This window comes from Apostichopus japonicus, chromosome 16 (assembly GCF_037975245.1).
Source record: "Apostichopus japonicus isolate 1M-3 chromosome 16, ASM3797524v1, whole genome shotgun sequence".
Taxonomy (NCBI): Eukaryota; Metazoa; Echinodermata; class Holothuroidea; order Aspidochirotida; family Stichopodidae; genus Apostichopus; species Apostichopus japonicus.
Window position 1 is genome coordinate 12,363,807 of NC_092576.1, and position 26,278 is coordinate 12,390,084.

Below are 26,278 nucleotides of genomic sequence, written 5' to 3' on the forward strand. Positions count from 1 at the left end.
CCTTGTGTATTGGGTATTGGGGCCAAGACAAAGATTTGTCACTCACAGTTTAAAACCTACAAAAATTATTGTAATTGGCGTATACATCTTGCGGGGCAGTCAAGTATAACGATCGACAGAAGGAGCTCGCCGTTAAAAATATTGAAAATATCAACCGATAATCCAGGTTTTTCGCTGATAATCCATTTTTTTTTCGACCAATATTCCAAGATTTCCAATTTGATAATTCAAGTTTGTCTGCAAAATTCCAGGTTATTCAAGCGATAATCCAAGTTTGTCTTTGGAAAACCTGAATATTCGGTTGATAAATCTGGATTAATCGTTCAATATTTCAATATTTATCGGTGGTTAACATTGGATTTTTGACCGATGAACCTGGAATACCTAATTATAGTTCAGCCGGATATTTTAACAATCAGTCGTCGGGGAGGAATAAGTTTATTCCTCGTGGAGTATTGGTTAACACATGCGTTGTGTAAGACGTATCGGTGTGGCAGTAATGAGTATCCGTGCGTCTCACGAACGCTCATTAATAGGATGTCCGCACAATGGCACCCCTCTTAAACCTTAAAAACATTCCAAAGTATTTTTTTGCCTAACCTTGCGTATAAACATAAATATTCTCAAATAATATGCCCACAGAATACACCATTAACGTCTCAAGCTAATTTTGTCGGAATGGCTTATGTCCCTATATCTAAATTTGTCGGGATATAGACTTTGGCCACAAATTTTAATCCCTGTTTACTGAGTGAGAGGGAAATGGGAGGATGTACCCCTCTTCTCCCTAAATTTGCCCGTGATTGGCACTTGCCACCGGTGCCTTTTGCACTTTATATGCTTGAAACCCAGCTCAGGAAATACAGTGCAGTTGCCGTCACTGGTGTTACTCTTGATGTACTTTGCCAACCTTTTCTAGAAAGTAAAAAGTAGGGTAGATTGTAGAAATAATTAGTACGGTACTTTCAAGGACGAGGCATATTTCTATCAGTGAAAATAAACTTACAATGGATCAGAATATAAGGGGAATACTTCAATGGTAAACAAATGGTAAAGGTACTGATTATAACATTTTAGGACTATGTGTATGATAGCCCAAACATCTTTCCTTGACATGATATTCTTATTCTTAAAAAGATAAAGAAATGAAGCAACAAAGGAAACATGATTTGAGTTTTAATCCCTGTAGCTTATTCGTTACTTTTTCTCACAATTATTCCAACATTGAAATAACAATATAAAAAAATATCCATATCACACAGCGCTACACTGGTACAGTATTCAAAAGGCTATTTAGCGAAACTTTGCATATATTTATATATGTGTATCTATATATATATATATATATTTATATATATCTATCTATATATATATATATATATATATATATATATATATATATATATATATATATATATATATATTATTTAGTCACGTGAGGTCAAATCATGTCAAGTCATTTGATGTAAGCAAAAGTCAAATCACAACTAAACTTTCCTCAAGTCATTTGATTTTCTTAAATAGTAAGTTACAACTTATAGTCATTGAATATATAGGTAAACCTGAATATCAAACGACTCACTAACTGCTCAAGTCCCGAAAGTTATCTTTGCGTGGTGATGCGAGTCCGGTCAAAGACGTGCATTTATGATTTCAAGCTACAATGCCATGAGGCGAGTAAATTTAATTTAACAGCAGTAATTAACTTGTGGATTGGTTAGTGACTGAACTTTAATCTTAAAACAGGCACTTCACTCAATAAAGATGTGGAAATGCGACATATCATACAGTGAAATCATTAAATAAACATTGCAATACAAAGGTTACCTAATCGATTGACCACAGCTATTAACATTATTATATCAAGTATATCACCGTGGTAATCACCTGACCTAACATGCTAAGGTCAGTATACAATAACAGTCAACCCATAAACAACCGGAACTCCGTACAAAAAACGTTTATGCGGCAGGGAATGAAAACCCGCCCGCTATCTGCCCGTCGCACTTTGCGTTTACAAGAACATGAATATTTCATGTTCAAACATTTAATGTATCCATATCAATACAATACAAATAGGAGAACAGATCGCAGACGAAAAATGCCAAATTGAAGAAAAAACAACCGCGTTTGCTCGAAACGTGTCATTTCTACGTGATAGTTTGCAAAACACATCTTTGTGATAGTTATAAAATATTCTTATCCGCTGTCCCAACTGCCTTCTCCTATGTATCCTGACCCACCCCACCCCTAAGCGTATGTTTGTTAGTTACTTTGTTATAAAAAAAATCATCTTGAATGGACGTAATTACGAGATGAATAACTTTTCAGCAGTCTTGTAACGTTTCAAGTAAGACTATTTTAACTGCTTCAAATGATCCGTTTGAATTCTCTTGCTACGTATGCAGTGGAGTGCATATAACTGTTTAGAAAAGTATGGAGGGGTCAAAACAAGTTTCTACTCCTCTTTCTAAAGTTTACCACCCACGCGATACTTATAGCATAGTACAGTAACTATACTGTTCATGTTCCACAACCGTGCATCAGTAACTACTGCGCTGTGTTCGCAACACGATAACATGTGTTACAGGTGGCACAGTAATTACTGGACAGCTGTAACACGTTGAACTACGAGTCCGACAGGTGAAAATTTGCAGTAATTTAAAAAAAAAAAAAAAATAATAATAATTTTAATTTTTTAATTTAGTTTAACTTATTTTTTTTAAATTTAAATTTTTTTTTTTTATTTTTTTTTTTACATTTTTTAGTAAGAAAAAAACTTGCAGTAATTACTGTGCCACCTGTAACACATGTTACCATGTTACGAACACAGCGCAGTAGGTATTGATGCACGGTCGTGGAACATGAACAGTATAGTTACTGTACTAGCTATGAGTATTGGCTGGACCACCACGTTCGCAATAAAGTACTAAACTGTCCACAGTTTATGGTATATTAAGACACGAAGTATAAGGTTTCGTTCTAGCGATATTGTATTTACTGCTGTAACGCGTCAAAAAAAGACCTCCGATCGGAAATGAATGAATAGAGTACGTCCATCTTCGTTGGGTGCAGATATTCTTATAAGATATATACAAGAAAATAGAGCAATAATATATATATATCATATGTTATAATAAGAGGTTATTTTAAATGGAGAAGTATTACAAAGAATTACAGCAGAAATCCAGAAAATATCTGTAATGATATATAACATATTGAATCACGAAACATATTGCTTATACCCATGTCAACCTTGTATCTAGAAAATGTGCTAGGTTGTAGTAAAAGTATTTATTCATAACGAATTACCATACTGATATTAACGTAAATTATCCCTATATAGGAAGACAGTCTTTGTGATGTATATATAAAAGGATTGGTTCAGTTGTCATACATGTTTATGTTATATGAAAGAGGACAATAAAAGAAACACAATGGTGAAAACATGTTCAAATATCTTTTTCGGTTAAAGAGATATTCAAGTGTAAAGTTTTATCAGATTGTGTAGAAACTGCTGAAATCTGACTAGCTGTGGTGTCACATCCTCCACAGAAAACAAAAAGTACTCATTGAGAGTAAATTTACTTAACAAATGAGTGTCAAAACTATTATTCGTTCACATATTGTGTGTTTGAACGAGCTTGCTTAGGTTTGTGTGAGTATTTGTACCATCATGCTTTAATTTACTCATTCGTCTACGCAAGAAACGTAGAATTAGAGCTTTAGTGGTATTAATACTAGCTTCAAATGATAAAACTATTCGCACATTTAATTTTACCCTTGACCATGGTAAATTTACTCAATCGCTTCAGAGATGTCTTACAACAACGAGAGTTGAAGTACACGTTCGTGTTTAACTTTACTAGTATTAGAATAATCTCACACGCCGTTTTCAACGACTACTACTTCGTACGATGAATACGTCACTTTCACGCATACAACCTTATACCCGGCGCTCACGAAGTTACACGTTACTCAATCCGTCCTCACTTCTTTTGGTGTGGGTGTTTCGTTAAGCATCTAAGAGTAAGTATTTTATCGAAAAGATGATCCAACAGCACTGGTCGTGGACTATACCTAACTTTTCATTATTATATCAACTCATTCAGCTACTAGACTGATACGTACAGTGACAGTTACCTGCAAGGTTACTTGTAAGTTGTAACGTTAGGATAGCATACTTGGGCAGCGTTGTCCCGTAGTCTTTGTAGGCTAGGTCTACATTTACGTGTAAGTAGGCATAGACTAGGCTAAAAGAATTGGTAATAGGCTAGGCATATGCCATCTGAGTTGACGTTGACTTTGTGAACAGCAGTGTGGCAGTTGTTCAACTAAGAAATGACCCGCATATGCTACTAGTACTATTGTTCCACTTAGCCGAAAGTTTATGACGGCAATGATATGTGGTTCTGTGTAGTCCAGCCTTACTTAGTCCTAACGAGTAGCAATTTCATTGTGTTTGTGCAGGCCCTAGCCCTGCCAAAGCAGAGTGGAGGCCGGGGGGGGGGGGGTATTAACAGTAGGCCCTATAGGGTAATATTGTGAAAGAGATCATACTTGTTATAACTTGAGATGTACTGTTAAAAAAAATAATAATAATGGGGGCCTAGGGCCTATATAAGAACATGAACAACCAAATTACCATGCTACTTGGAAGTTGGAACATCATCTAGGCTACCTTATTATAGGGTACATGACTCTTAATGTAGTAAAGGTCGGGTGAGAAGCAGAAGTAGCTTATCATTGGGTCAGCAGAGGTAGAAATATACTATTTAAAAATGTGAAAGTCAGGCACTATATACCTAGGTATTTGAATGAAATTAGGCCTAGCCTTTATGCCTAATTTCATTCAAATTATATAGGTCTGCCATTGTTTATACAAACCCCTTAAACTAAAAGCCTTCATTATTCTTGCAGTAACAATAGACCACAGAAGTCAATACACAGGCCGCTTAGTTGAATCACCATTGCTACAAAATCCTTCACTAAAATTCATAAGTGTACCAGTATGAAGTAGTTGATCATGATGAACTAGGCTGGATGAAATTTAGTGAGAAACGTACATCAAATGATAAATTGTCATATTCTGATGATAAGGAGGGAAGAATAATGAAATTATTGATTGAAGTCAAAGCTCTGTCATGTCCTTGATGTTATAAACAGATGCTGATCGATGTCTCAGAGTTTTAAAATGCATATAGGCCTAATTTACAGCAGTTAATAGTTTCTCCTTTTTTTTATTTAATTCCGACTACTTTATTCTTCTCAAAGACTGAAAAAATTTATAATATTAATGTGAAAATCAACGGACAATTCCATTGCCTAAAATATTCATAAAGTGCTGCAAACGTTGATGAATACTGACTACTTTCAAAAGTCTTACTTTTGTCCTAATTTTGGGCTACAAAATTTTTCTTTTGTCCTGTTTTATCGATGATTTTGATCCTATACTTCTACTGTATCATAGACTTTCACCATAGTCCACTTGAAAGCATGCTCTGTTCAACAGGTCATTGTAGCCATCAGTAAAGAAAACTGCCTTGAATCATGATTTTGAATTTAATGGTTGTCGATAGCCATTAGTCAAATATAAGCCCATTGATGCTAATGCCTAAATGTGATTTTATAAATGTTTTAGGCCTACATAGAAAGGTGTTACTGGATTACACCAAGTTACATTTAATCAGTCAGTAATACAGTTATACTGCTATCGACAGTATTATCTTTAAATAACTGGAAAACATATTTCGTATGCACTTTACTGTATAATGATGTTTTGAAATGAAATGGTTCTTTTTCATTTCAGATTTTCATAAACACTGCAGAACGACAGTACTGAAAAGGAGTCAAACATACGCAAAGTAAGCATGGCAGAAAATAGGTGGAATTTAAATTACCAATGCCCAAAATGTTTGGTCTTTTGGACAGGAAGGTTCAACAAACTCTTAGAACATTTACACCTCATTCACTCTCATGAGCAACATTTTTCACTTAGATGCGGAATAAAAAATTGTGAAAAGACTTATGTTAAAATTGATTCATTTAAGAAACATCTGAAAAGGGTGCATAATAATTGTCATTTTGATGAAACACTGGCTATGTCTGAGGAAGCAAACATGCAAATCGATGTTAGATGCTCTTTGTTGTCTAATTTGCACATACCCTGCCTTTGATATGGAGTATCCAAAGGAATGTAAAAATTCCTTGTTGCTGGCAGAAACCATGCTTGGAGCGAAGAATACAACAACACGGGGTGCACAATCACTTATTCAAAAGGTACTTTCATGTACCTCCAAAGTGTAAAACACCCTGATTTGCACTAACTTTGATATTGAGTATCGAAGATATATTAAAATCCATTACTGCTGGCTGAAACAATGATATTAGTCCAGAACAGAAAAAACACAAACTATGTAATTACTGATTCAAAGGACCTTCATATAGCTCTGTGTTCAGAACTTTAATAGACTAAGAGTTCCATACAATGGAAAACTAATTGAAAGCAAAAAAGTGTAAAAAGTATTGTTATTCTGTTTCTCAAAGTTTAGGTGTATGTTTTTCTTCATTTTATTACCAATGCAAAGAAACTTTTGAAAAAACAAAGGTTTTGACTGTTCTTTTCCATTTTCTTTCGTATAAATTATTTATTCTTCATAAATAATTGCTGCATGGGCTGAAAAAGTTCTGGTCTGCACTTGCAAATCCATGTTTGATGCACTTTGATTTATAATTGTTAACCCTTTCCAATGAATGATCATCATTTCAAGTTTATGTCAACCTTTCCATGATGATATTAAAAGTAAATCACTAAAGTTTCATATTAGAATTTAGTATCATAACAATGTATTTATATGTAAAACATTTCAACCCTTTGAGATGTACACATGCATGGGCGGGAGAAATCTAAAAAGTTTAAAGATGTTTGGTGTTGATTACATCCTAAAGCAGAGTTTTTTGTACTACGAAAACAAATAATCGTTGATGTTTAATTGATTGGAAATCAATGGTGTTTATCGTTCTCGTCATTATATCTGGTCATTTTATAAGTCATAGCATATATACATAAAGTTAATTAGCCAAAGCATATCTTGCAAAGAAAATTATGTGTTTTTCATGAACGGAAAAGATTGATCAAAGTCATCCGCTTTTTACGTATTTTCAAGGAAGATATCGTTTTAACAAGTCTTAGAATACTTTTACTGTTTTATGAGAGTACATGTGTTTAGTGTGCCTTCTTTTGTTCTGTTCTGACGCGTTTGATTTGATACGTATTTGTTTCAATAAAACATTGACAAAACTACAATATGTTTTCTCAGCTTTCATTTCTTAAGATTAAATAAATGGTTTAGTGAATAGTAATTTTACTCATGGCTTGAGTATGTTTATGGTTCGAATAGTAAATTTAAACAAACTTCCTGGTAGTTTTCGGGATGTAACTTTACGAGGCTTATATAGTAACTTTACTACCAGCGCCATTTAAGAATACTCATAGTGGTCGTAAATTTACTCGCATTTGCCTAGTAGAACTGGGGATGTAACTTTACTCGCAATTGGAGTAAATTTCGTTTTCTGTGCATATTCCTGAAAAGTCTTTGATTTTTTCTAAATATTTTGTGAGATTTCATGACTTTCAACCGAAAGATATGTCAGGAGATCTCATATTTGTGAAAGGAAGTATTTGAGATTAAACATCTGAAGAAGTTTTGATTATATTATTTTCAAATGTGTTAAAAATTGTAAATAGTTTAAAAAATATATATTTACACATGTTAAGGAAGTGAGGATGTGACATCACACCCTCACATCAAGTCTTTGTACAACAGTCATTTTCAAAGAAATTTTGATATCTTCAAAGTGACATATCTCCTTAACAGAGCATGCTATCATGGTAGTTTCTTCACTGTTCTTTTTGTCTTGTTGTGCTCTTTCATACCAAATAGACATGTCAAACACCTGAACCAATCCTTTAAGATATGGAGATAAACTAATTAGAAACTAATTATTACCAATTATAAATGCACTAACGATAGCTCTTAGAAATTAGGATTATAATATTTTCCTATGTGTGTAAAACTCTAGTGGAACAATAACATCAACGATTACAACCGAATCTGTGTATCGTAACTCGCGATATCATTTTGTTTTAGTATGTATGTATATTAGATCCTCCTGCATTTATGAACTCATGAAGAAGCCTCATTGGCTTATCAAAGCCGCAAGCCGACCGAAGTCAGTCTCTTACATTCATATTTAACGTCCATGATTATGAATTGTTAATTGTCATCAACTCTGTAACTGGACGACACACATTAATTTGGGAGAGACTCGAACCGGGGACCTTATGATTGAAAGGCACCGGCGTTAACCACTGAGCCAACACCCCACAGTACTATGTAATTTCTATAAAGCCCTATACAGGTACTAGTCCGTACATATATATCTTCCTCGTAAAGGTGGCTATCACGAGTTTCTCCTCACCATCTACTACGGATGTGGTAATGCACCGTGCCATGTATTCAACTGGCATTGATGATAGTAAGTGCCTGCCATCTCCGCTGTATTGTGTTAACATAGTGTTTCGCCCACTAATATCATGCCATAAGATGTAGATGAACCCTCCCATGCCTATGCAGACACTGGTAGGATTTATGTTAGCTTCACTTGGTTTGGTGAATTTATACACCACGGCCTTACTCCCTGGTGCCACCATGGTAACTTCATATGAGGACCTACCCACATAGTCACAGATCAGAAGATTCCCGTCGTGGACGGTGATATCATCTGATTCCTTGATTACATCAGGTAGTACTATGGAGTGACTGTAATTCAGCTGATAATCAAATACATACACTTCTCTGCTGTTAGTACCAACAATGATTTCATTCTTGGCGGGATTCGTGGTAACAGATAACACATACCTACCCTTTGGCCACGTCTTAACCATATCACTGATGTTCTTCTTTTGGTAAGAAGAGTCAGAAATATTATAAATACCGATTTCATCTGGTATGCAAACTGTAATGACATTGAACCCCGGCAAAGGACAACAGTAACGCGCTGCCCGAATCCGAAATCTCTTATTTCTATTAAAGACATTCTGATATAATAAATCACTTTTCATTTTAATGACAGTGATGTCTGATTCCTCTTTTGATACACTACCAGTCATAACGATATAACCATTGCTACTACTCGTCACACCGGTGATATCGTAACCGTCAGCTTTGATTCCCGCAACATCAACAACAGACTCTGCGCTTTCTGTAATGACAACTCTATCAGATATAACTTTTGCTATATCACTGATAACAAAATCAGATAAAGATTCTAACTCTGGATATTCTTGTTTCATTTCTTCAAGTATAGGTTCACTGGCTGCTCTTATGTCGGGGACACACTGTGCGTCCGTCCAATCGTCATTACATGCAAGAATGGAAGAAGATGTTGCTGATAAGTTTTCGAATCGTTTAATAAGTTGCTGACATTTATTCAGTATTTCTTCACATTTGTCTTTGTTTTGACTAGTTAGAAGATCTTTAGCTGTTGTCAAGGTCTTGAAATTACTATCTAACTCCCCGAGTTTTTGAACTGAGAATTCATCCTCAATTTCTTGACAAGTTTCCTTAAATTCTTTCAATTCCTGGTCATCGGTAATTGTCATATTTTCTTCATATTTCATGATCAATGGGTTCATTTTCTCTTCATGTTTAACAGTTATTTTACGTTTTCTTCTATTTTCTATGTCAGCAGCTCCTTTTTCATGTTCATCGTTACATTCGGCAAGTTTAGCCTTTATTTTCTTTGCCTGTTCCTCGTATTGAATTGTCAACAACTTTGTCTTCTTTGTAACATTTTCATTCAATTTTACTAGCGTCATTTGAACTTTCTCGGGTAACGCGTATAGTTTAGTCTTGTGCTTGCTTAGTTCAGCGAGGTTCCGATTCAGTAATGTCCTTTCTTTCTGGGCTAGGTCAGTCACATCTATGAGATTGTGACCTTTGTGCTTACTGTGGGTGCAAACTAAGCAAACTGGTTCATTTTGGCATGTACCGCAACACAATTTGGCTGGTTCTTTGATATGAAAATGGCACCTGGGATCTTCCGTCATTGCAGCTATTTCCTCCATGGTTAGGTTCTTAGCTGCCATATTTTCCAATTTCAGAGTGCTTGGTTGGTGATCAGTAAACATTTTATTACTGATATGAACCTTGTAACATTCGTCGCATAAAAAATCTCTACATTTAAAACAGTAAGCGGAACATACCACATCCTTTGAACAGCTCACACACTGCTTCAAATCTTTCTTGTCCAATGATTTATGCAATTCTATGAACTCGAGCATACTCTTCATATGAAAATCAGTCTTAAAGCCGTCCAATCCATCCTCTGGTATACAAAATCGCTGTTTACAAAGTGGACATTTAATTGTCCCATCATGGCTGGCTTGAATAACTGTTCTCAAGCAATCGTTACAGTATCGATGAAGACATGGTAACTGTTTCGGCTCATTAAATTGATCCAAACAAACGGAACACATGAAGAAGTTTTCTGTCAGGTCTTCTATGAAAGGGTTCCAGGAAGCCATGTTGATGAAGGTCGTAAACTCACACTTGAAAAGTTAAAATGTCCTCAGTTACGTCACAATCTGTGAAAGAGTTCAGGAAAAGAAAAGGAAAGGGCTTAGCAATTTTTTTATCCCTGTATTTCATAAAATATGAATGGAAATACAAACATTCAAACTGACCTGGAAACAGAAGTGCTAAAACATTTCAGGCTAGTGTTTAACCCGTCCTTCATATCCAAACTTTTGGAGAAGATTATGTATGCACGACTTGAGCGACACTAGCATACCAATGTCCTTCACGAACATTTTGGACTTCAGGATGTTGCATTGAAGTAGTTTGAGTCGATATCTGTCCAACCGATTTCAGACAGTTTGCATTAATATCGAGCTTTTGGAACCAGTCCCTCTAGAGTTTGGCGTTGCACAGGAATCCGTGTTTTGGCTCAAGCTATTCTCTATTTACACAATCGTATACATAGTCACAACTTGAATTACCATTTCTATACGGATGACACACAAATTTACCTTTCATTGCAGCCTCCTGTTAATTGATGTCTCTGCTAGAAGATGTGTTTTGGAGAATATTGAATTTTGCTTTGATGATATCAAATAGTAGATGATAAGTAATAAACTTAAACTGAATGGTGACAAGATTGTAGTAATCATAATCATGATCTGAAATACCTTCCCACTGTCTTTGTGATGGCGGATGGAGTTTCGATTAAATCTGTATCAGCAGCCAAAACTTGGAGTTTATCTCGAAACAACTCTTAATATGTATGCACATGCGAACCATATTTGTAAACAAGCCTACTTCCAACTTCGCAATATTGGTCATACACGCCGTTGTACCTCATCATGAATGCCATGAACAGTAGTTACTGTACTAGCTATGAGTATCGGGTGTAAATGCAACTATCTCTTTTATCAATGGTCTTGTTACCTCAAAACTGGACAACTGTAATTCGCTAATGTATGTGTTCTGTCAGAAACCCAATCTCGGAATCTCCAGCGTGTACAGAATATGGCGGTACGTATAACTACCAGGACATCCAAGTTCGATAATATCACCGAAGTTCTACGACTACTTCACTGGCTTCCTATATGAAAGCTCAATTCCATTGCAATATCATGTGATCCTCATCTTTAAGACACTTCATGGCTAGTCCCTTCACTACATGAACCAATTGCTTATAGGAAACACAGTCCAACAAGATCTTTACGGTCTCAACATACCGCGATGTTGACTGTTTTGCACATCAGAACATCATATGACGAGCAATGTATTTCCTGGGCTGCCCCTCATTTGTGGAACAAGTTTCCAACAACAATCCGTACTATTAATTCCCTTGAAACTATCAAACGAACTAACAAGGCGAATCTTTTCCTGCAATACTTATCAAGTAGGCCTACTTGATCCAGCTTTATGGACGTCTATTTCTCCTTCTTCTGTTTGTAAAGTGTTTTGAGCAGACTCGCGGTGTTTGTATTGAGCACTTAAAATATGTGGTTTAAAAATTAATTAATTATCAGTGAAACCAGAAAGCCAAAAGTCTCTTCGCGATTCCTTGCCACCGCAAAGAAACGTTTCCCTTCCGGAAGAACTAGAACCAGCATTTAAGATAAACAGTTTCTAAAGGGAATACATTTCTGCCTATGATGAGAAAGTTTCATCAGAGAGAGAGGTGGAGAGAGAGTTATAGTGCTCCTATAGGAGCTCCATTGTTTGATCTGCAGTCCAGTAATTTCATATCACTTTACTCAAGTGGGTGCTCAATCATCATGGCACATCATTGCGATTGGACCTATCAATTGATAATCTCTCTGATCTCAGTTCTGGACAGAGTACTTTAATAAAGCACTTTTTGATAGGTGCAATCGTTGTGGTTCTATCTGAAGGGAGTAACAGTATAGTAACTGCAGTACGTGAATATTCTGTTTCAATGTATCAAATTTCTCAGTCAATTTAATCAGGCTTAAGTTGATTAAGCCTGATTTAGACTGATTAAGCCTGAGTCGGCACTCACTGCCAACTGAGTGCAATATCTCCACAGTAAATATTATCTGTAAGAATGAAATAAACAATGTGTAACAAAGTCCTTACCAATAAGGTTCATGCATGGACTTCAAACTCGGTTGGTGTATTCTTTGGAGTGGGAGGTTGAACCTCCGTCAGTGATGATGTCATAGTGGCAGTAGAAAGTATAATCTTGCGATGAAACCTGCTAGGCTTCACGATTTCCTTAGTAAATATATCACAGAACTCTTTTATGAGTCAATGCCATGCAGCCATTGACGATTCAGTAACGTGTAAATTACCAATAGCTTGTATCACAAAGCCTCAAGTATTGACATAGGGCGTATAACCACCTGGTGCGATATGTTATTCACCATGCACTTTTTGTATGTGTACATTTGATTTACCATACTACACATTGAAATAAGGAAGTTAAATACAAGCCATTTATTGCACGGGGGCATATACAAGTAGTATTCAAATCATTACCGTGACCGTCATACATGACTAGATAACCATATATTGAACTTTCAATAGAGGTAAAGAAATTATTACCAACGTCAGGAATAAAGCCGTTTACTATAGCTTGTGGAATATTGCAACCATCACTTGAAGTAACTAACTAGATCTAGTATTTGTTAAACTCGCAAATCGTTCAAAGGATTACCAAAGTATCGAAGACATGATGAAGTGCATATTTTTGGTGTACGTGTACCTTTGGAAATGAGATGATATTCCACCCCATATGTGTGGAGTAATCACGGCGTTCCATGCACGTGGTAACGATAAGCTTTTCACAAAAATTTGTTTGCACACAAAAATATTCTTTGTGTGAAGTTTGTTTACTTAGTAATTATGTTTGACCTTATAGCCTTGAAGAATACTTGTCTCAGGTTCAGAAATACCGTGACGATGCCTTTTTTAAAGACTTGGCGTTCTAGGCCTAGATAATATAGCATGACAATGTTTGTTGTAAATTATATGCTGGATGCCTATTATAATTTGTCAGTTTTATTAGAAAAACAGAATTCTAAATATGCAAAAGCTTCTCTCACTAAAGGGGGATTTAATAATGCAATAATTGGCTCACGATTGTATTTTTTGTAAGTTTTGCCTATAAAATGTGACTGACTCAGCATGGAGAAGTATATGCAGCGCTTGTATTAAGGCATTGAAGAATCGCCCCAAACCGCGTGCGGCCATGTTTAAATGTTAACTTTCTGTTGCTTGCAAGTGACGTTTTGTTCGTGTCGCTACAAAATGCAGACAGCAATGAAACGCGATACCTTATTATCTTTAGCTGGACCTGAGATGTCCATCGCTGTATTCTGTGTACACTGTGCTGTGGGTATTGACCGCAGCTGTTTGTACTGACTGTACAATAGCGTCTAACAACCGACGGTAGCAAGCTATGTGTGTATTTCTTGGGATCGATGGTGGTGTCTAACACTTCTGTTACACCTCATTCGAAACTAGGTCAGATTACCGGCATCAGTCGTTTCTTTTTGCGCGAGTCTTAACACCCTTTAATGCACTTCTCTTTATGGCATGGCTCTTCACTTCCTTTGGGTGTTGGTGTGTATATGTGGACCATTTTAGTGAATGTTGAACATCGCCCCGGGAGCCACCTTTTTTTGTATAACGATAACTAGATTCAGAATGGTATCTGTTATCTGGTCTGACACTTATCATGTTTATCTTCACCCTCTTGAAATCCTACAAAAGAAAGTCATTCGTCATATAACTCATTCTAAATATCGTGAACACACCAGTTCACTTTTCAAATTGCTCAACTTATTAAAATTTAGCGATATTTTTAGGCTGAATGTAGCCTGAAATTCTCTTACAGAGCTTGGAATGGCTTACTTCCTTATGCCTTTCATGACATCTTTACTATTAACAGCGCCATAGTCATCGCACTAGAAGTGTCGGCCAAGCACACCACAACTTTTATACAACATTTGGTGTAATGTTAAAAGAATCGTGCTATAAGGACATGGAATTGTCTTACTGCTGCTATAAAATCTAACCATCTACAGTAACATTTAGAAAAACGCTAAAACAAGAAGTTATTTCTCAGGATTGATACATCGTCCCGTTCTGGCGTAGTAACGAATGTTAAAATGTGAGTTTTGAGAAAACGCGCTCTAAAGAGTTTCACATTTTGACTTTAGTATAGCGTAATTAAAAAAGGATCTTTTGTACCGAAAGTTGTCAATATTTTAAATATAACAAATAGAACTTTGAGTTCTCATATTTGTTACTGATCGAAAACATCTTTACAAAGTAGTAATTTTAGTATAAACATATTCGTCGTTATGTCATGTCATTTTCAGTTAATTTTAGACATTCGTCAAACATTCACTATGCTAGAACTAAATTATGAAGTTTCGTCCTTTCACAAACTTGTATTTGTCACTTTTTTTGTGTAGTAACTAGGGTACACTGTGATGTTCACTGTCACACGGGGAGAGGAAGGGGAAGGGATATGATGAAATGTGAACACATGCAGTGGCAAACATAATAATTCCAGTGGCGTAATCTGTTAAGTCGGAACTCTTATAAAGCACACAGGCTATTACGTGAAATATCTCTGACAATAGTTTCTAAGTATCCTTCAGACGCTTTGGGAAGCTTTTCCACTATACTATCCCCTAAAACGGAATGTGAAATTTTTGTTACGCTCACAGGCACATTCATAATATCCAACCCAACCTCGTGTGAATCCTCAGATTTAAAGAAGGAAACAACTGTGCCATTGTTCAAGTGTTTCCAAGTTGTACTATAGTATGTTTTTCCTGCTTTATATTTCCTTCCAGTATACAAATAATAAAATTCTTACGCTCATAGGCACATTCATAATATCCAACCCAACCTCGTGTGAATCCTCAGATTTAAAGAAGGAATCAACTGAGCCATTGTTCAAGTGTTTCCAAGGTGTACAGTAGTATGTTGTTCCTTCTTTTTATTTCCTTCCAGTATACATGTAAAATTTATAGAGAGGAGTCATATAATACCTTAACAAGAAGAATAACTAAAATAAAATTTTTTTTTTTAAATGATAGGATGCCAAACAGTCCAAGAATAACTAATATAAAAGGGGAGAAAATGTCAAGATGATAGGATATCATAAAAAATGCATCTACACATACAAAAGTTAATATATAAAACGATATAACAAACAGACTAAAATAAACATTCTAAGTGCTCAAATGGAATGTATAAGGCAGCACGGTAAATAAATGAGTTTCTGTAAACTTACGTTCGGTATATTGTGGGGATTCCTTAGATTTCTGCTCGATTTGTGCAGGAGACTTTTTAGTACAGTATACATAGGGTGATTCTGATCACTGTATATCTTTATTAGCCATTCTTGTAAACTGAGGTCTTGCAGCAGCATTTACTTTTTCTAAAAGTATATTGTAATCTACATTAAATATAGCTGATGTGTATTGGAAACTTCATTCTTCTTTCTTTGCTTTTTTTGCAATATAAAATGGTAGCAGACAGGCACTGCATAGATCACATGTGTCAAGGTAGAATAATAGTATTGAAAATATGTTCCTTAGCAGAAATGTGTGAGTTTGACCTAATTTCATCATATATATAGAAAATAATATTGAATATGATGGACCCCCCACCCCCAAGGCACACCAACCTTTATTTCCGATAACCTCTTTTCCAACCTTACTTGTCTGGACCATCCTTGAAGAAGTTGTGTCAGCCAATGAAAAGGCATGTTACTTTGATAAATCGTAAAAGATCCTTCATTAATTGATTTGGCAAGACAGTATTAAACGCACTTGAAATATCAAGAAAAAGACCCCGCCTTTGTTATAATTCTTTCCTTACAATCTTAATGACACACGATATCATGGATTAATCAAACGTTTGATATGGAGTATTCAAAAGGATGTTCAGCGAAACTTTGCATATATCTGTAAATATATATATATATATATATATATATATATATATATATATTTATATATATATATATATATATACATATACATATATATATATATATATATATATTTATATATATTTATATATATATATATATATATATATATATATATACATATACATATATATATATATATATATATATATATATATATATAAATTAGGGTATCCGCACATAAAGCGGGAGGCCCGGATTCGATGTTTAATTTACAACTTGTGATATGAACTGCGGTGTCACGCATTGTGAGTTTCACGATACATTATGGTGTTGGACTTTGGTACGCCTACTGCAAAATATTCGTGCAATAAATAACGCACTTATAAGATGTCGACATATCACCTGTTGTCACATGGCTCCTCAACTTGTATGATTTCTAGGCCTATGAAAAGAAAGTTGAGGATTGAGAGTAAAGTAACTCACATACGCACATGCAAGTGTCGTCAGCAAGTAATTTTAGTCACGTGAGGTCAAACCCTGCCAAGTCATTTGATGTAAGCAAAAGTCAAATCACAACTAAACTTTCCTCAAGTCATTTGATGTTCTTAAATAAGAACTTATAGTCATTGTATATATATAGGTAAACCTGTATACCAAACAACTCACTATAACTGCTCAGGTTCTGAAAGTTATCTTTGCGAAGTGATGCGGGTCCGGTCAAAGACGTGCATTTGTGATTTCAAGCTGCTATGAGGCGAGTTAATTTAATTTAACATGCAGCAGTAATTAACTTGTGGATTGGTTAGTGACTGAACTTTATCTTAAATAGGCACTTCTCTCAATAAAGATGTGGAAATGCGACATATTAGACAGTGAAATCATTAAATAAACATTGCAATACAAAGGTTACCTAATCGATTGACCACAGCTATTAACATTATTATATAAAGTATATCACCGTGGTAATCACCTGACATAAAATATTACGGCCAGTACAATAGCAGTCCACTCATAAACAACCGGAACTCCGTACAATAAACGTTTATGCGGCAGGGAATGAAAACCCGCCCGCTATCTGCCCGTCGCACTTTGTGTTCACCAGAACCTGAATATTTCATGTCCAAACGTATAATGTATCCATATGTATACAATACAAATAGGAGGACAGATCGCAGGCGAAATATTCCAAATTGGAGAAAAAACAACCATGGCGTTTGCTCGAAACGTCCCATTTTTACGTGATAGTTTGCAAAATACATCTTTGTTGTAGTTATAAAGTATTCTTATCCGCTGTCCCATCTGCCTTCTCCCATGTATCCTTACCAACCTCCTCCACTATAAGCGTATGTTTGTTAGTTAATTTGTTATAAAAAGTCATCTTGAATGAACGTAATTACGAGATGAATAACTCTTTCAGCAGTCTTGTAACGTTTCACTGCTACGTAGGCAGTGGAGTGCATATAACTGTTTAGAAAAGTAAGCAGGGGACAAAACATGTTTCTACTCCTCTTTCTAAAGTTTGACCACCACTTTCGCAATATAGTACTAAACTGTCCACAGTTTATGGTATATTAAGACACGAAGTATAAGGTTTTCGTTCTAGAGATATTGTATTTACTGCTGCACCGCGTCAAAAAAAGACCTCCCTTCGGAAATGAATGTATAGAGTACGTCCATCTTCGTTGGGTGCAGATATTCTTATAAGATATATACAAAAAAAAAGAGAAATAATATATATATATCACATGTTATAATAAGAGGTTATTTTAACTGGAGAAGTATATTACAAAGAATTACAGTTGAAATCCAGACAATATCTGTAATGATATATAACATATTGAATCACGAAACATATTGCTTATACCAATGGAATAATATGTCAACCTTGTCTAGAAAATATGCTAGGTTGTAATAAAAGTATTAATTCATAAGGAATGAACATACTGATATTTACGTAAATTAATCCCTTTATAGGAAGACAGTCTTTGTGATGTATATATTAAAGGATTGGTTCAGTTGTCATACATGTTTATGTTATATGAAAGAGGACAATAAAAGAAACACAATGGTAAAAAAATATTGAAATATCTTTTTCGGTTAAAGAGATATTCTAGTGTAAAGATTTATCAGATTGTGTAGAAAGTGCTGAAATCTGACTAGCTGTGGTGTCACATCCTCTCATTCCTGAAAAGTCTTTGATTTTTTCTAAATATTTTGTGAGATTTCATGACTTTCAACCAAAAGATATGTCAGGAGATCTCATATTTGTGATGGGAAGTATTTGAGATTAAACATCTGAAGAAGTTTTGATTATATTATTTTCAAATGTGTTAAAATATGTAAATATTTTTTTAAGAAATATATTCACACATGTTAAGGAAGTGAGGATGTGACATCACACCCTCACATCAAGTCTTTCCACACCAGTCATTTTGAAAGAAATTTTGATATCTTCAAAGTGTCATATCTCCTTAACAGAGCATGCTATCATGGTAGTTTCTACACTGTTCTTTTTGTCTTTTTGTGCCCTTTCAAACACTTGAACCAAAGATGTGGAGATAAACTCATTAGAAACTAATTGTTACCAATTATAAATGCACTAACGATAGCTCTAAGAAATTAAGATGATAATATTTTCCTATGTGCATGTAAAACTCTATAGTGGAACAATAACATCAACGATAAAAACCGAATCTGTGTATCGTAACTCGCGATATCATTTTGTTTTAATATGTATGTATGTATATTAGATCCTCCTGCAATCATGAACTCGTGAAGAAGCCTCATTTGCTTATCAAAGCCGCAAGCCGACCGAAGTCAGCCTCTTACATTCATATTTAACGTCCATGATTATGAATTGTTAATTGTGAACAACTTTGTAACTGGACGACATACATTAATTTGGGAGTGACTCGAACCGGGGACCTCATGATTGAAAGGCACCGGTGTTAACCACTGAGCTAACACTCCATTGTAATATGTAATTTATATAAAGCCCTTTGTAGGTACTAGTCCGTGTTTATACATCTTCCCCGCTAAGGTGGCCACCACGAGTTTCTCCTCACCATCTAGTACGGATGTGGTAACGCACCGTGCCATGTAATCAACTGGCATTGATGAGAGTAAGTGCCTGCCATCTCCACTGTATTGTGTTAGCACAGTGTTCAGCCCACTATCACGCCATACGATGTAGATGAACCCTCCCATGCCTATGCAGACATTGATAGGTGTTATGTCGGCTTTACTTGGTTTGGTGAATTCATACACCACCTTACTCCCTGATGCCAACATGGTAACTTCATATGAGGACCTACCCACGTAGTCACAGATCAGAAGATTACTTTTGTGGACAGTAATATCAAATAATCCCTTGATTTCATCAGGTAGTAATATGGTGTGACTGTAATTCAGCTGGTAATTAAATACATACACTTCTCTGCTGTTAGTACCAACAATGATTTCATTCTTGGCGGGATTCGTGGTAACAGATAACACATACCTACCCTCTGGCCACGTCTTAACCATATCACTGATGTTCTTTGTTTGGTAAGAAGAGTCAGAAATATTATAAATACCGATTTCATCCGGTATGCAAACTGTAATGACATCGAACCCCGGCAAAGTACAACAGTAACGACCTGGCCCAAGCCGAAATCTCTTATTTCTATTTAAGACATTCTGATTTAATATTACCCCTTTCATGTTAATGACAGTGATGTGTGATTCTCTTTTTGATACCTTACCAGTCATAACGATATTACCATGATCGCTTCTACTTGTCATATCGGTGATATCGTAACATATAGCAACAAACTCAGCGCTTTCTGTAATTACAACTTTATCAGAGATAACTTTTGTTACATCACTGATGACAAAATCAGATAAAGATTTTAACTCTGGATATTCTTGTTTCATTTCTTCGATCATAGGTTCACTGGCTGCTCTTATGTCGGGAACACACTGTGCGTCCGTCCAATCGTCATTACATGCAAGAATGGAAGAAGATGTTGCTGATAAGTTTTCGAATCGTTTAATAAGTTGCTGACATTTATTCAGTATTTCTTCACATTTGTCTTTGTTTTGACTTGTAAGAAGATCTTTAGCTGTTGTCAAGGTCTTGAAATTACTATCTAACTCCCCGAGTTTTTGAACTGAGAATTCATCCTCAATTTCTTGACAATTTGCCTGAAATTTTTTCAATTCCTGGTCATATTTTACATCGGTAATTGTCATATTTTCTTCATGTTTCATGATCAATCGGTTCATTTTCTTTTCATGTTTAACAGTTATTTTACGTTTTTCACACCTTCTTCTATTTTCTATGTCAGCAACTCCTTTTTCACGTTCATCGTTACATTCGGCAAGTTTAGCCTTTATTTTCTTTGCCTGTTCCTCGTATTGAATTGTCAACAACTTTGTCTTATTTGTAACATTATCATTCAATTTTACTAGCGCCATTTGTACCTTCTCGGGTAACGCGTATAGTTTAGTCTTGTGCTTGCTTAGTTCAGCGAGGTTCTGATTCAGTAATGTCCTTTCTTTCTGGGATAGGTCAGTGACATCTATGAGATCGTGACCTTTGTGCTTACTGTGAGTGCAGACTAAGCAAACTGGTTCATTTTGGCATGTACCACAGCACAATTTGGCTGGTTCTTTGATATGAAAATGGCACCTGGGATCTTCCGTCATTGCAGCTATTTCCTCCATGGTCAAGTTCTTAGCTGCCATATTTTCCAATTTCAGAGTGCTTGGTTGGTGATCAGTAAACATTTTATTACTAATATGAACCTTGTAACATTCGTCGCATAAAAAATCACTACATTTAAAACAGTAAGCGGAGCATACCACATCCTTTGAACAGCTCACACACTGCTTCAAATCTTTCTTGTCCAATGATGTACGCAATTCTATGAACTCGAGCATACTCTTCATATGAAAATCAGTCTTAAAGCCGTCCAATCCATCCTCTGGTATACAAAATCGCTGTTTACAAAGTGGACATTCAATTGTCCCATCATGACTGGATTGAATAACTGTTCTCAAGCAATCGTTACAGTATCGATGAAGACATGGTAACTGTTTCGGCTCATTAAATTGATCCAAACAAACAGAACACATGAAGAAGTTTTCTGTCAGGTCTTCTATGAAAGGGTTCCAGGTAGCCATGTTGATGAAGGTCGTAAACTCTCACGTGAAAAAAAACCGTACTCAGTTACGTCACATTCTGTGAAAGAGTTCAGGAAAAGAAAAGGAAAGGGCTTAGAAAATTATTTTTTTATCCCTGTATTTCATAAAATATGAATGGAAATACAAACATACATGTATAGCCCATTCAAACTGATCTGGAAACAGAAGTGCTTAAACATTTCAGGCTAGTGTTTGCTCAAGTGGGTGCTCAATCATCACGGCACTATAATCTATAAAATATAATATTGCGATGAAACCTGCTAGGCTTCACGATTTCCTTAGTAATTAAATCACAGAACTTTTTTATGAGTCAACGGCAGCCATTGACGATTCAGTAACGTTTAAATTACCAATAGAATGTATCACAAAGCCTCAAGTATTGAAATAGGGCGTATAACCACCTAGTGCAATATACGTTATTCACCATGCACTTTTTGTATAAATACATTTGATATACCATACTACCCATTGAAATAATGAAGTTAAATACAAGCCATTATTGCACGGGGCATATACAAGTATTATTCAAATCAATACCGTGACCGTTATACATGACTAGATAACCATATATTGAACTTTCAATAGAGGTAAAGAAATTATTACCAACGACAGGAAAAAAGCCATTTACTATAGCTTGTGGAATATTGCAACCATCACTTGAAGTAACTAACTAGATCTAGTATTGGTTAAAATTGCAAATCGTTCAAAGGATTACCAAAGTATCGAAGACATGATGTAGTGCATATTTTTGGTGTACGTATACCTTTGGAAATGAGATGATATTCCACCCCATATGTGTGGAGGAATCTCGGCGTTCCATGCACGTGGTAACGATAAGCTTTTCACACAAATTTGTTTGCACAAAAAATATTCTTTGTGTGAAGTTTGTTTACTTAGTAATTATGTTTGACCTTTAACCTTGAAGAATACTTGTCTGAGGTTCAGAAATACCGTGACGATGCCCTTTTTAAAGACTTGGCGTTCTAGGCCTAGATAATAATAACATGACAATGTTTGTTGTAAATTCTTTGCCGGATGCTTATTATAATTTGTCAGTTTTATAAAAACAAAATTCTAAATATGCAAAAGCTTCTCTCACTAAAGGGGGATTTAATAATGCAATAATTGGCTCACGATTGTTTTTAGTACATTTTTTTGCCTATAAAATGTGAACAGGCGCGTAAGAAGGAATTTGCCAAGCAAGGGAGGGGCGAAAAATGTAGGCAAACTATCAGAGACGTAGATACGGCATAGTAGCGCCATCATAAGTTGGCGCGAAGCGTACCAGAACATTTTGGCTGAAAATGCCTTCCAGATCGCTGGATATGGCACTTCCCAGGCCTTGTAAGTTGCATCTTAGCATTTTCTCTTTTGAAATTACTTGCAATATGATAAAAAAACATAATTTTTTTTTTTTTAAATATGCTCAATTGGGGGGGGGGGTGCCCCCTTCGCTCCCCCTTGACTACGCGCCTTAATGTGAGTGACTTAGCATGGAAAGGTTTTGGCAGCGCTTGTATTAAAGCACTTCTCTATGGCATGGATCTTCACTTCCTTTGGGTGGTGGTGTGTATATGTGGACCATTTTAGTGAAATGTTGAACATCGCCCTGGGAGCCTCCTTTTTTTGTATAACGATAACTAGATTCAGAATGGTATCTGTTATCTTGTCTGGCACGTATTATGTTTATCTTCACCCCCTTGAAATCCTACAAAAGAGAGTCATTCGTCATATAACCCATTTTGAATATCGTGAACAAAATTTAGCGATATTATTAGGCTAAATGAAGCCACATTCTCTTACAAGGCTTGGAATGGCTTACTTCCTGATGCCTTTCATGACTTCTTTACGCCATACAGTCACCGCAATAGAAGTGCCGGTCAAGCACACCACAACTTATGTAATACAACATTCGGTACATTAAGTTTAAAGATTCGTGCTATAAGGACATGGAATTCTCTTACTGCTGTTATATAATCTAAACCATATATATAAAGTAGGCCTATCATTTAGAAAAACGCTAAAACAAGAAGTTATTTCTCGGGATTGATACATGCTTATATTGTATTTTAACTTACTCCTTATTAAGACATTGAAGACTCGCCCCAAACCGCGTGCCGCGCTCAGAAAAAGTTAACTTTCCGTTGCTTGCAAGTGAAGATATGTCCATCGCTGCTATGTACACTGTGTTGTGGGTATTGACCGTAGCTGTATGTATTGACTTCGCCCCTCCCTTGCGGCAAATTCCTCGCTACGCGCCTGTCTAACCGTGTCACAATTCAAGTGTTACTAAATATTACCAAAAAAACGTCACAGACTTTCACTGAAAGTAGTTTTTACTATTTTCGAAATGAATAAGCTATAGACGGACCGCATCCGTAATGAAATTTGGTTTGCCGATAAAAAAAAGAGGGCTTTAACAACCAGTAACCATATATTTATATATATATATATATATATATATATATATATATATATATATATATATATATATATATATATATATAATACATATATATATATTTAAATATATATATATATATATTCGATATATATATATATATAAATATATATATATTCAATATATATATATATATATATATACATAACATATATATATATATATATATATATATATAACGTCACAGATGATATCATTGAAAACGTATTGAGTTGGAAAATTTAGAACAGTGAAAAACCTTCCAGCCTGCACCGGGATCCGAACCTGGGCCTCCCGCGAGGTTTGAAACCGGTAAGGAAGGTCGTAATTCCACTGTAGGCGTTTGTCACCTGTATACAATTTTGGGAATGAAAATTGCTACGCACCTGTGTGACAGGGAATAGTGTCCGGGCGTCTCACGGACACTATTCCACGGGAAATGTCCGTATTCTCTAACACTAATAAAGTTTAGACTTTTCAGTTCTACTCTTAGGTGATTACAAATAATAAAATATACCTATAATCTGCAAGGCCCAAATGGCCAATGCACTTAGTTCAAGTTATATGCATATCTATGGAATCATTTTCTTCAGTGGAAATAATTCCTAAAAGTTTTATACAAATAAACAAATAATACACTTACCGCCAAACCCTTCTTGTAAGCTTTAATTTTGTGGGCTTTGGCCAAGGGCCTATCTTCGTTGCCATGTGGGCCGACGTAAACTAGATCGCCATCTCCCGTCAGTCTAAAACTCTTCGATCTTCCCCTTATCGATCTTTCTAGATTTAACGTAGACTTTTCAGGGTACAGTCCTGACGAAAGATATTTTCCAATGATTATGTAGGCCTACTCGTCATCGGTATCCAGCTCAGGAGAAGTCATCTGTCGGGCTAAGTAAGTTAACGGTCTCAACTCTTAATGCAATTACTGTGCGTGCAAATATTCAACTACTAAGAAATTTTGGGCCTGCGACATGTAACGTTAACGACGTAGACGGCACATTCGGCTTACTTCACTGAGTAAACAGCAGTATACATTTTACAGTAGAATGCAAATACTCATGCGTGAAATAAAAACTTTATCACACCGAGAACGTAGAGCGGGAGATTTCCACATTCAAGTCCCGCGTACTGAATAAAATATATTGACTCTGACCAGGGAGTTTTTCCATAACAATTCCTTGCTCTGACCCCGGATTTGACCTCCATGCTCCGGATGGCGGGGAACTTTCCGCCGCCGCGTACCGGTTGAAATACATTTACATTCAACCTACATGGTTGATCTTTCTTCAACGTTTAGAAATTCCGACCTTCCAAACAACTACCCTAATGGTAGTAACGATTGATAAGCAGCAGCGTCAGACAGACATGACTAATTAGTTCAGAAGATAAATTTAACATTATGCAGCCTTCTGACACTGACAGTCGACGATCGAAATATAGCGGACAGCGCCCCTCTGAGTGTAGTCTCCACGAGAATAATAACATTTGCCGCCTCCTTCCCACAGCAGTTGACACTCGGAGTATTAGTTATGCTTTAACCGAGTTTTGAGGGTGCATGCTGACCGATATATCATTGTCAACTTGGTCTTTGCTGGTAAATTACCTCCTCCTTTTAGGTCATAAGGGAACGTAGATAGGGCCAGAAACGTTTGTCACTCAACAGAACCACGTTAAAGCTCTTTAAAGAGAACCCGGACACTTTCCACGGTGGCGTAGAAAGCAAGGGAAAGTGTCCCTGAGACACTATTCACGCAAATGAGACACTATATCCTAGTAATATGTGTCCTACGGACGCATGGACACTCATTACTGCCACACCTGCACCCAAGCAAATGTCCCTCCAATATTTGAAACAAATCGCCGCCCTGACCTTGCTCTTAGTAGACGTTCCGGTCAGTATTAGCTGATATAACACGACCGTTATTAACTCACCTGTATTTTGGGAATTCCATGTAACATCTTTCGAATTGCAAATTTCCAATGTTCAAAGCAACCCGCATTTCGAATTTAATTGTGTTGGGATTCTGAGAGAAGGGGAAGGTGAGGAATCAGGCGCGTAGCCAAGGGGGGGGGGGGCGAAGGGGGCAGCCGCCCCCCCCCCCCCTTGAGCATATGTTTATGTTTTTATGATATCGCTAGTATTTTCAAAAGAGAAAA

General features: G+C 36.0%; 3 protein-coding genes across 5 annotated transcripts in view; 1 reads left to right on the forward strand and 2 right to left on the reverse strand.

The window, feature by feature from the left end:
* LOC139983148 (dnaJ homolog subfamily C member 25-like) overlaps positions 1-26,278 on the forward strand; it is a 376,890-nt gene that overhangs the window by 280,746 nt on the left and 69,866 nt on the right. The gene's annotated exons all lie outside the window — the stretch shown is intronic.
* Positions 8,391-10,588, reverse strand: LOC139981996 (uncharacterized). The gene is made up of 2 exons (XM_071994497.1): positions 10,268-10,588; positions 8,391-9,808 (listed from the first exon to the last, which is right to left on the reverse strand). Exons 1-2 carry the CDS (start codon positions 10,586-10,588, stop codon positions 8,414-8,416), a joined length of 1,716 nt encoding a protein of 571 aa, XP_071850598.1. The 3' UTR covers positions 8,391-8,413.
* LOC139982247 (uncharacterized) lies at positions 10,638-25,938 on the reverse strand. 3 transcript variants are annotated; one of them, XR_011798072.1, is made up of 3 exons: positions 24,762-25,938; positions 12,672-12,809; positions 10,638-10,648 (listed from the first exon to the last, which is right to left on the reverse strand). XR_011798072.1 is itself a non-coding variant. In XM_071994899.1 (2 exons), the coding sequence occupies exon 2, from the start codon at positions 21,655-21,657 to the stop codon at positions 19,477-19,479; it is 2,181 nt and encodes a 726-aa protein (XP_071851000.1). In that variant the 5' UTR covers positions 21,658-21,715; positions 24,762-25,938; the 3' UTR covers positions 19,039-19,476. The 3 variants fall into 3 exon arrangements, 1 of the variants encoding a protein (XP_071851000.1); XM_071994899.1 differs by lacking the exons at positions 10,638-10,648; positions 12,672-12,809 and adding an exon at positions 19,039-21,715; XR_011798073.1 differs by lacking the exons at positions 10,638-10,648; positions 12,672-12,809 and adding an exon at positions 21,724-21,955.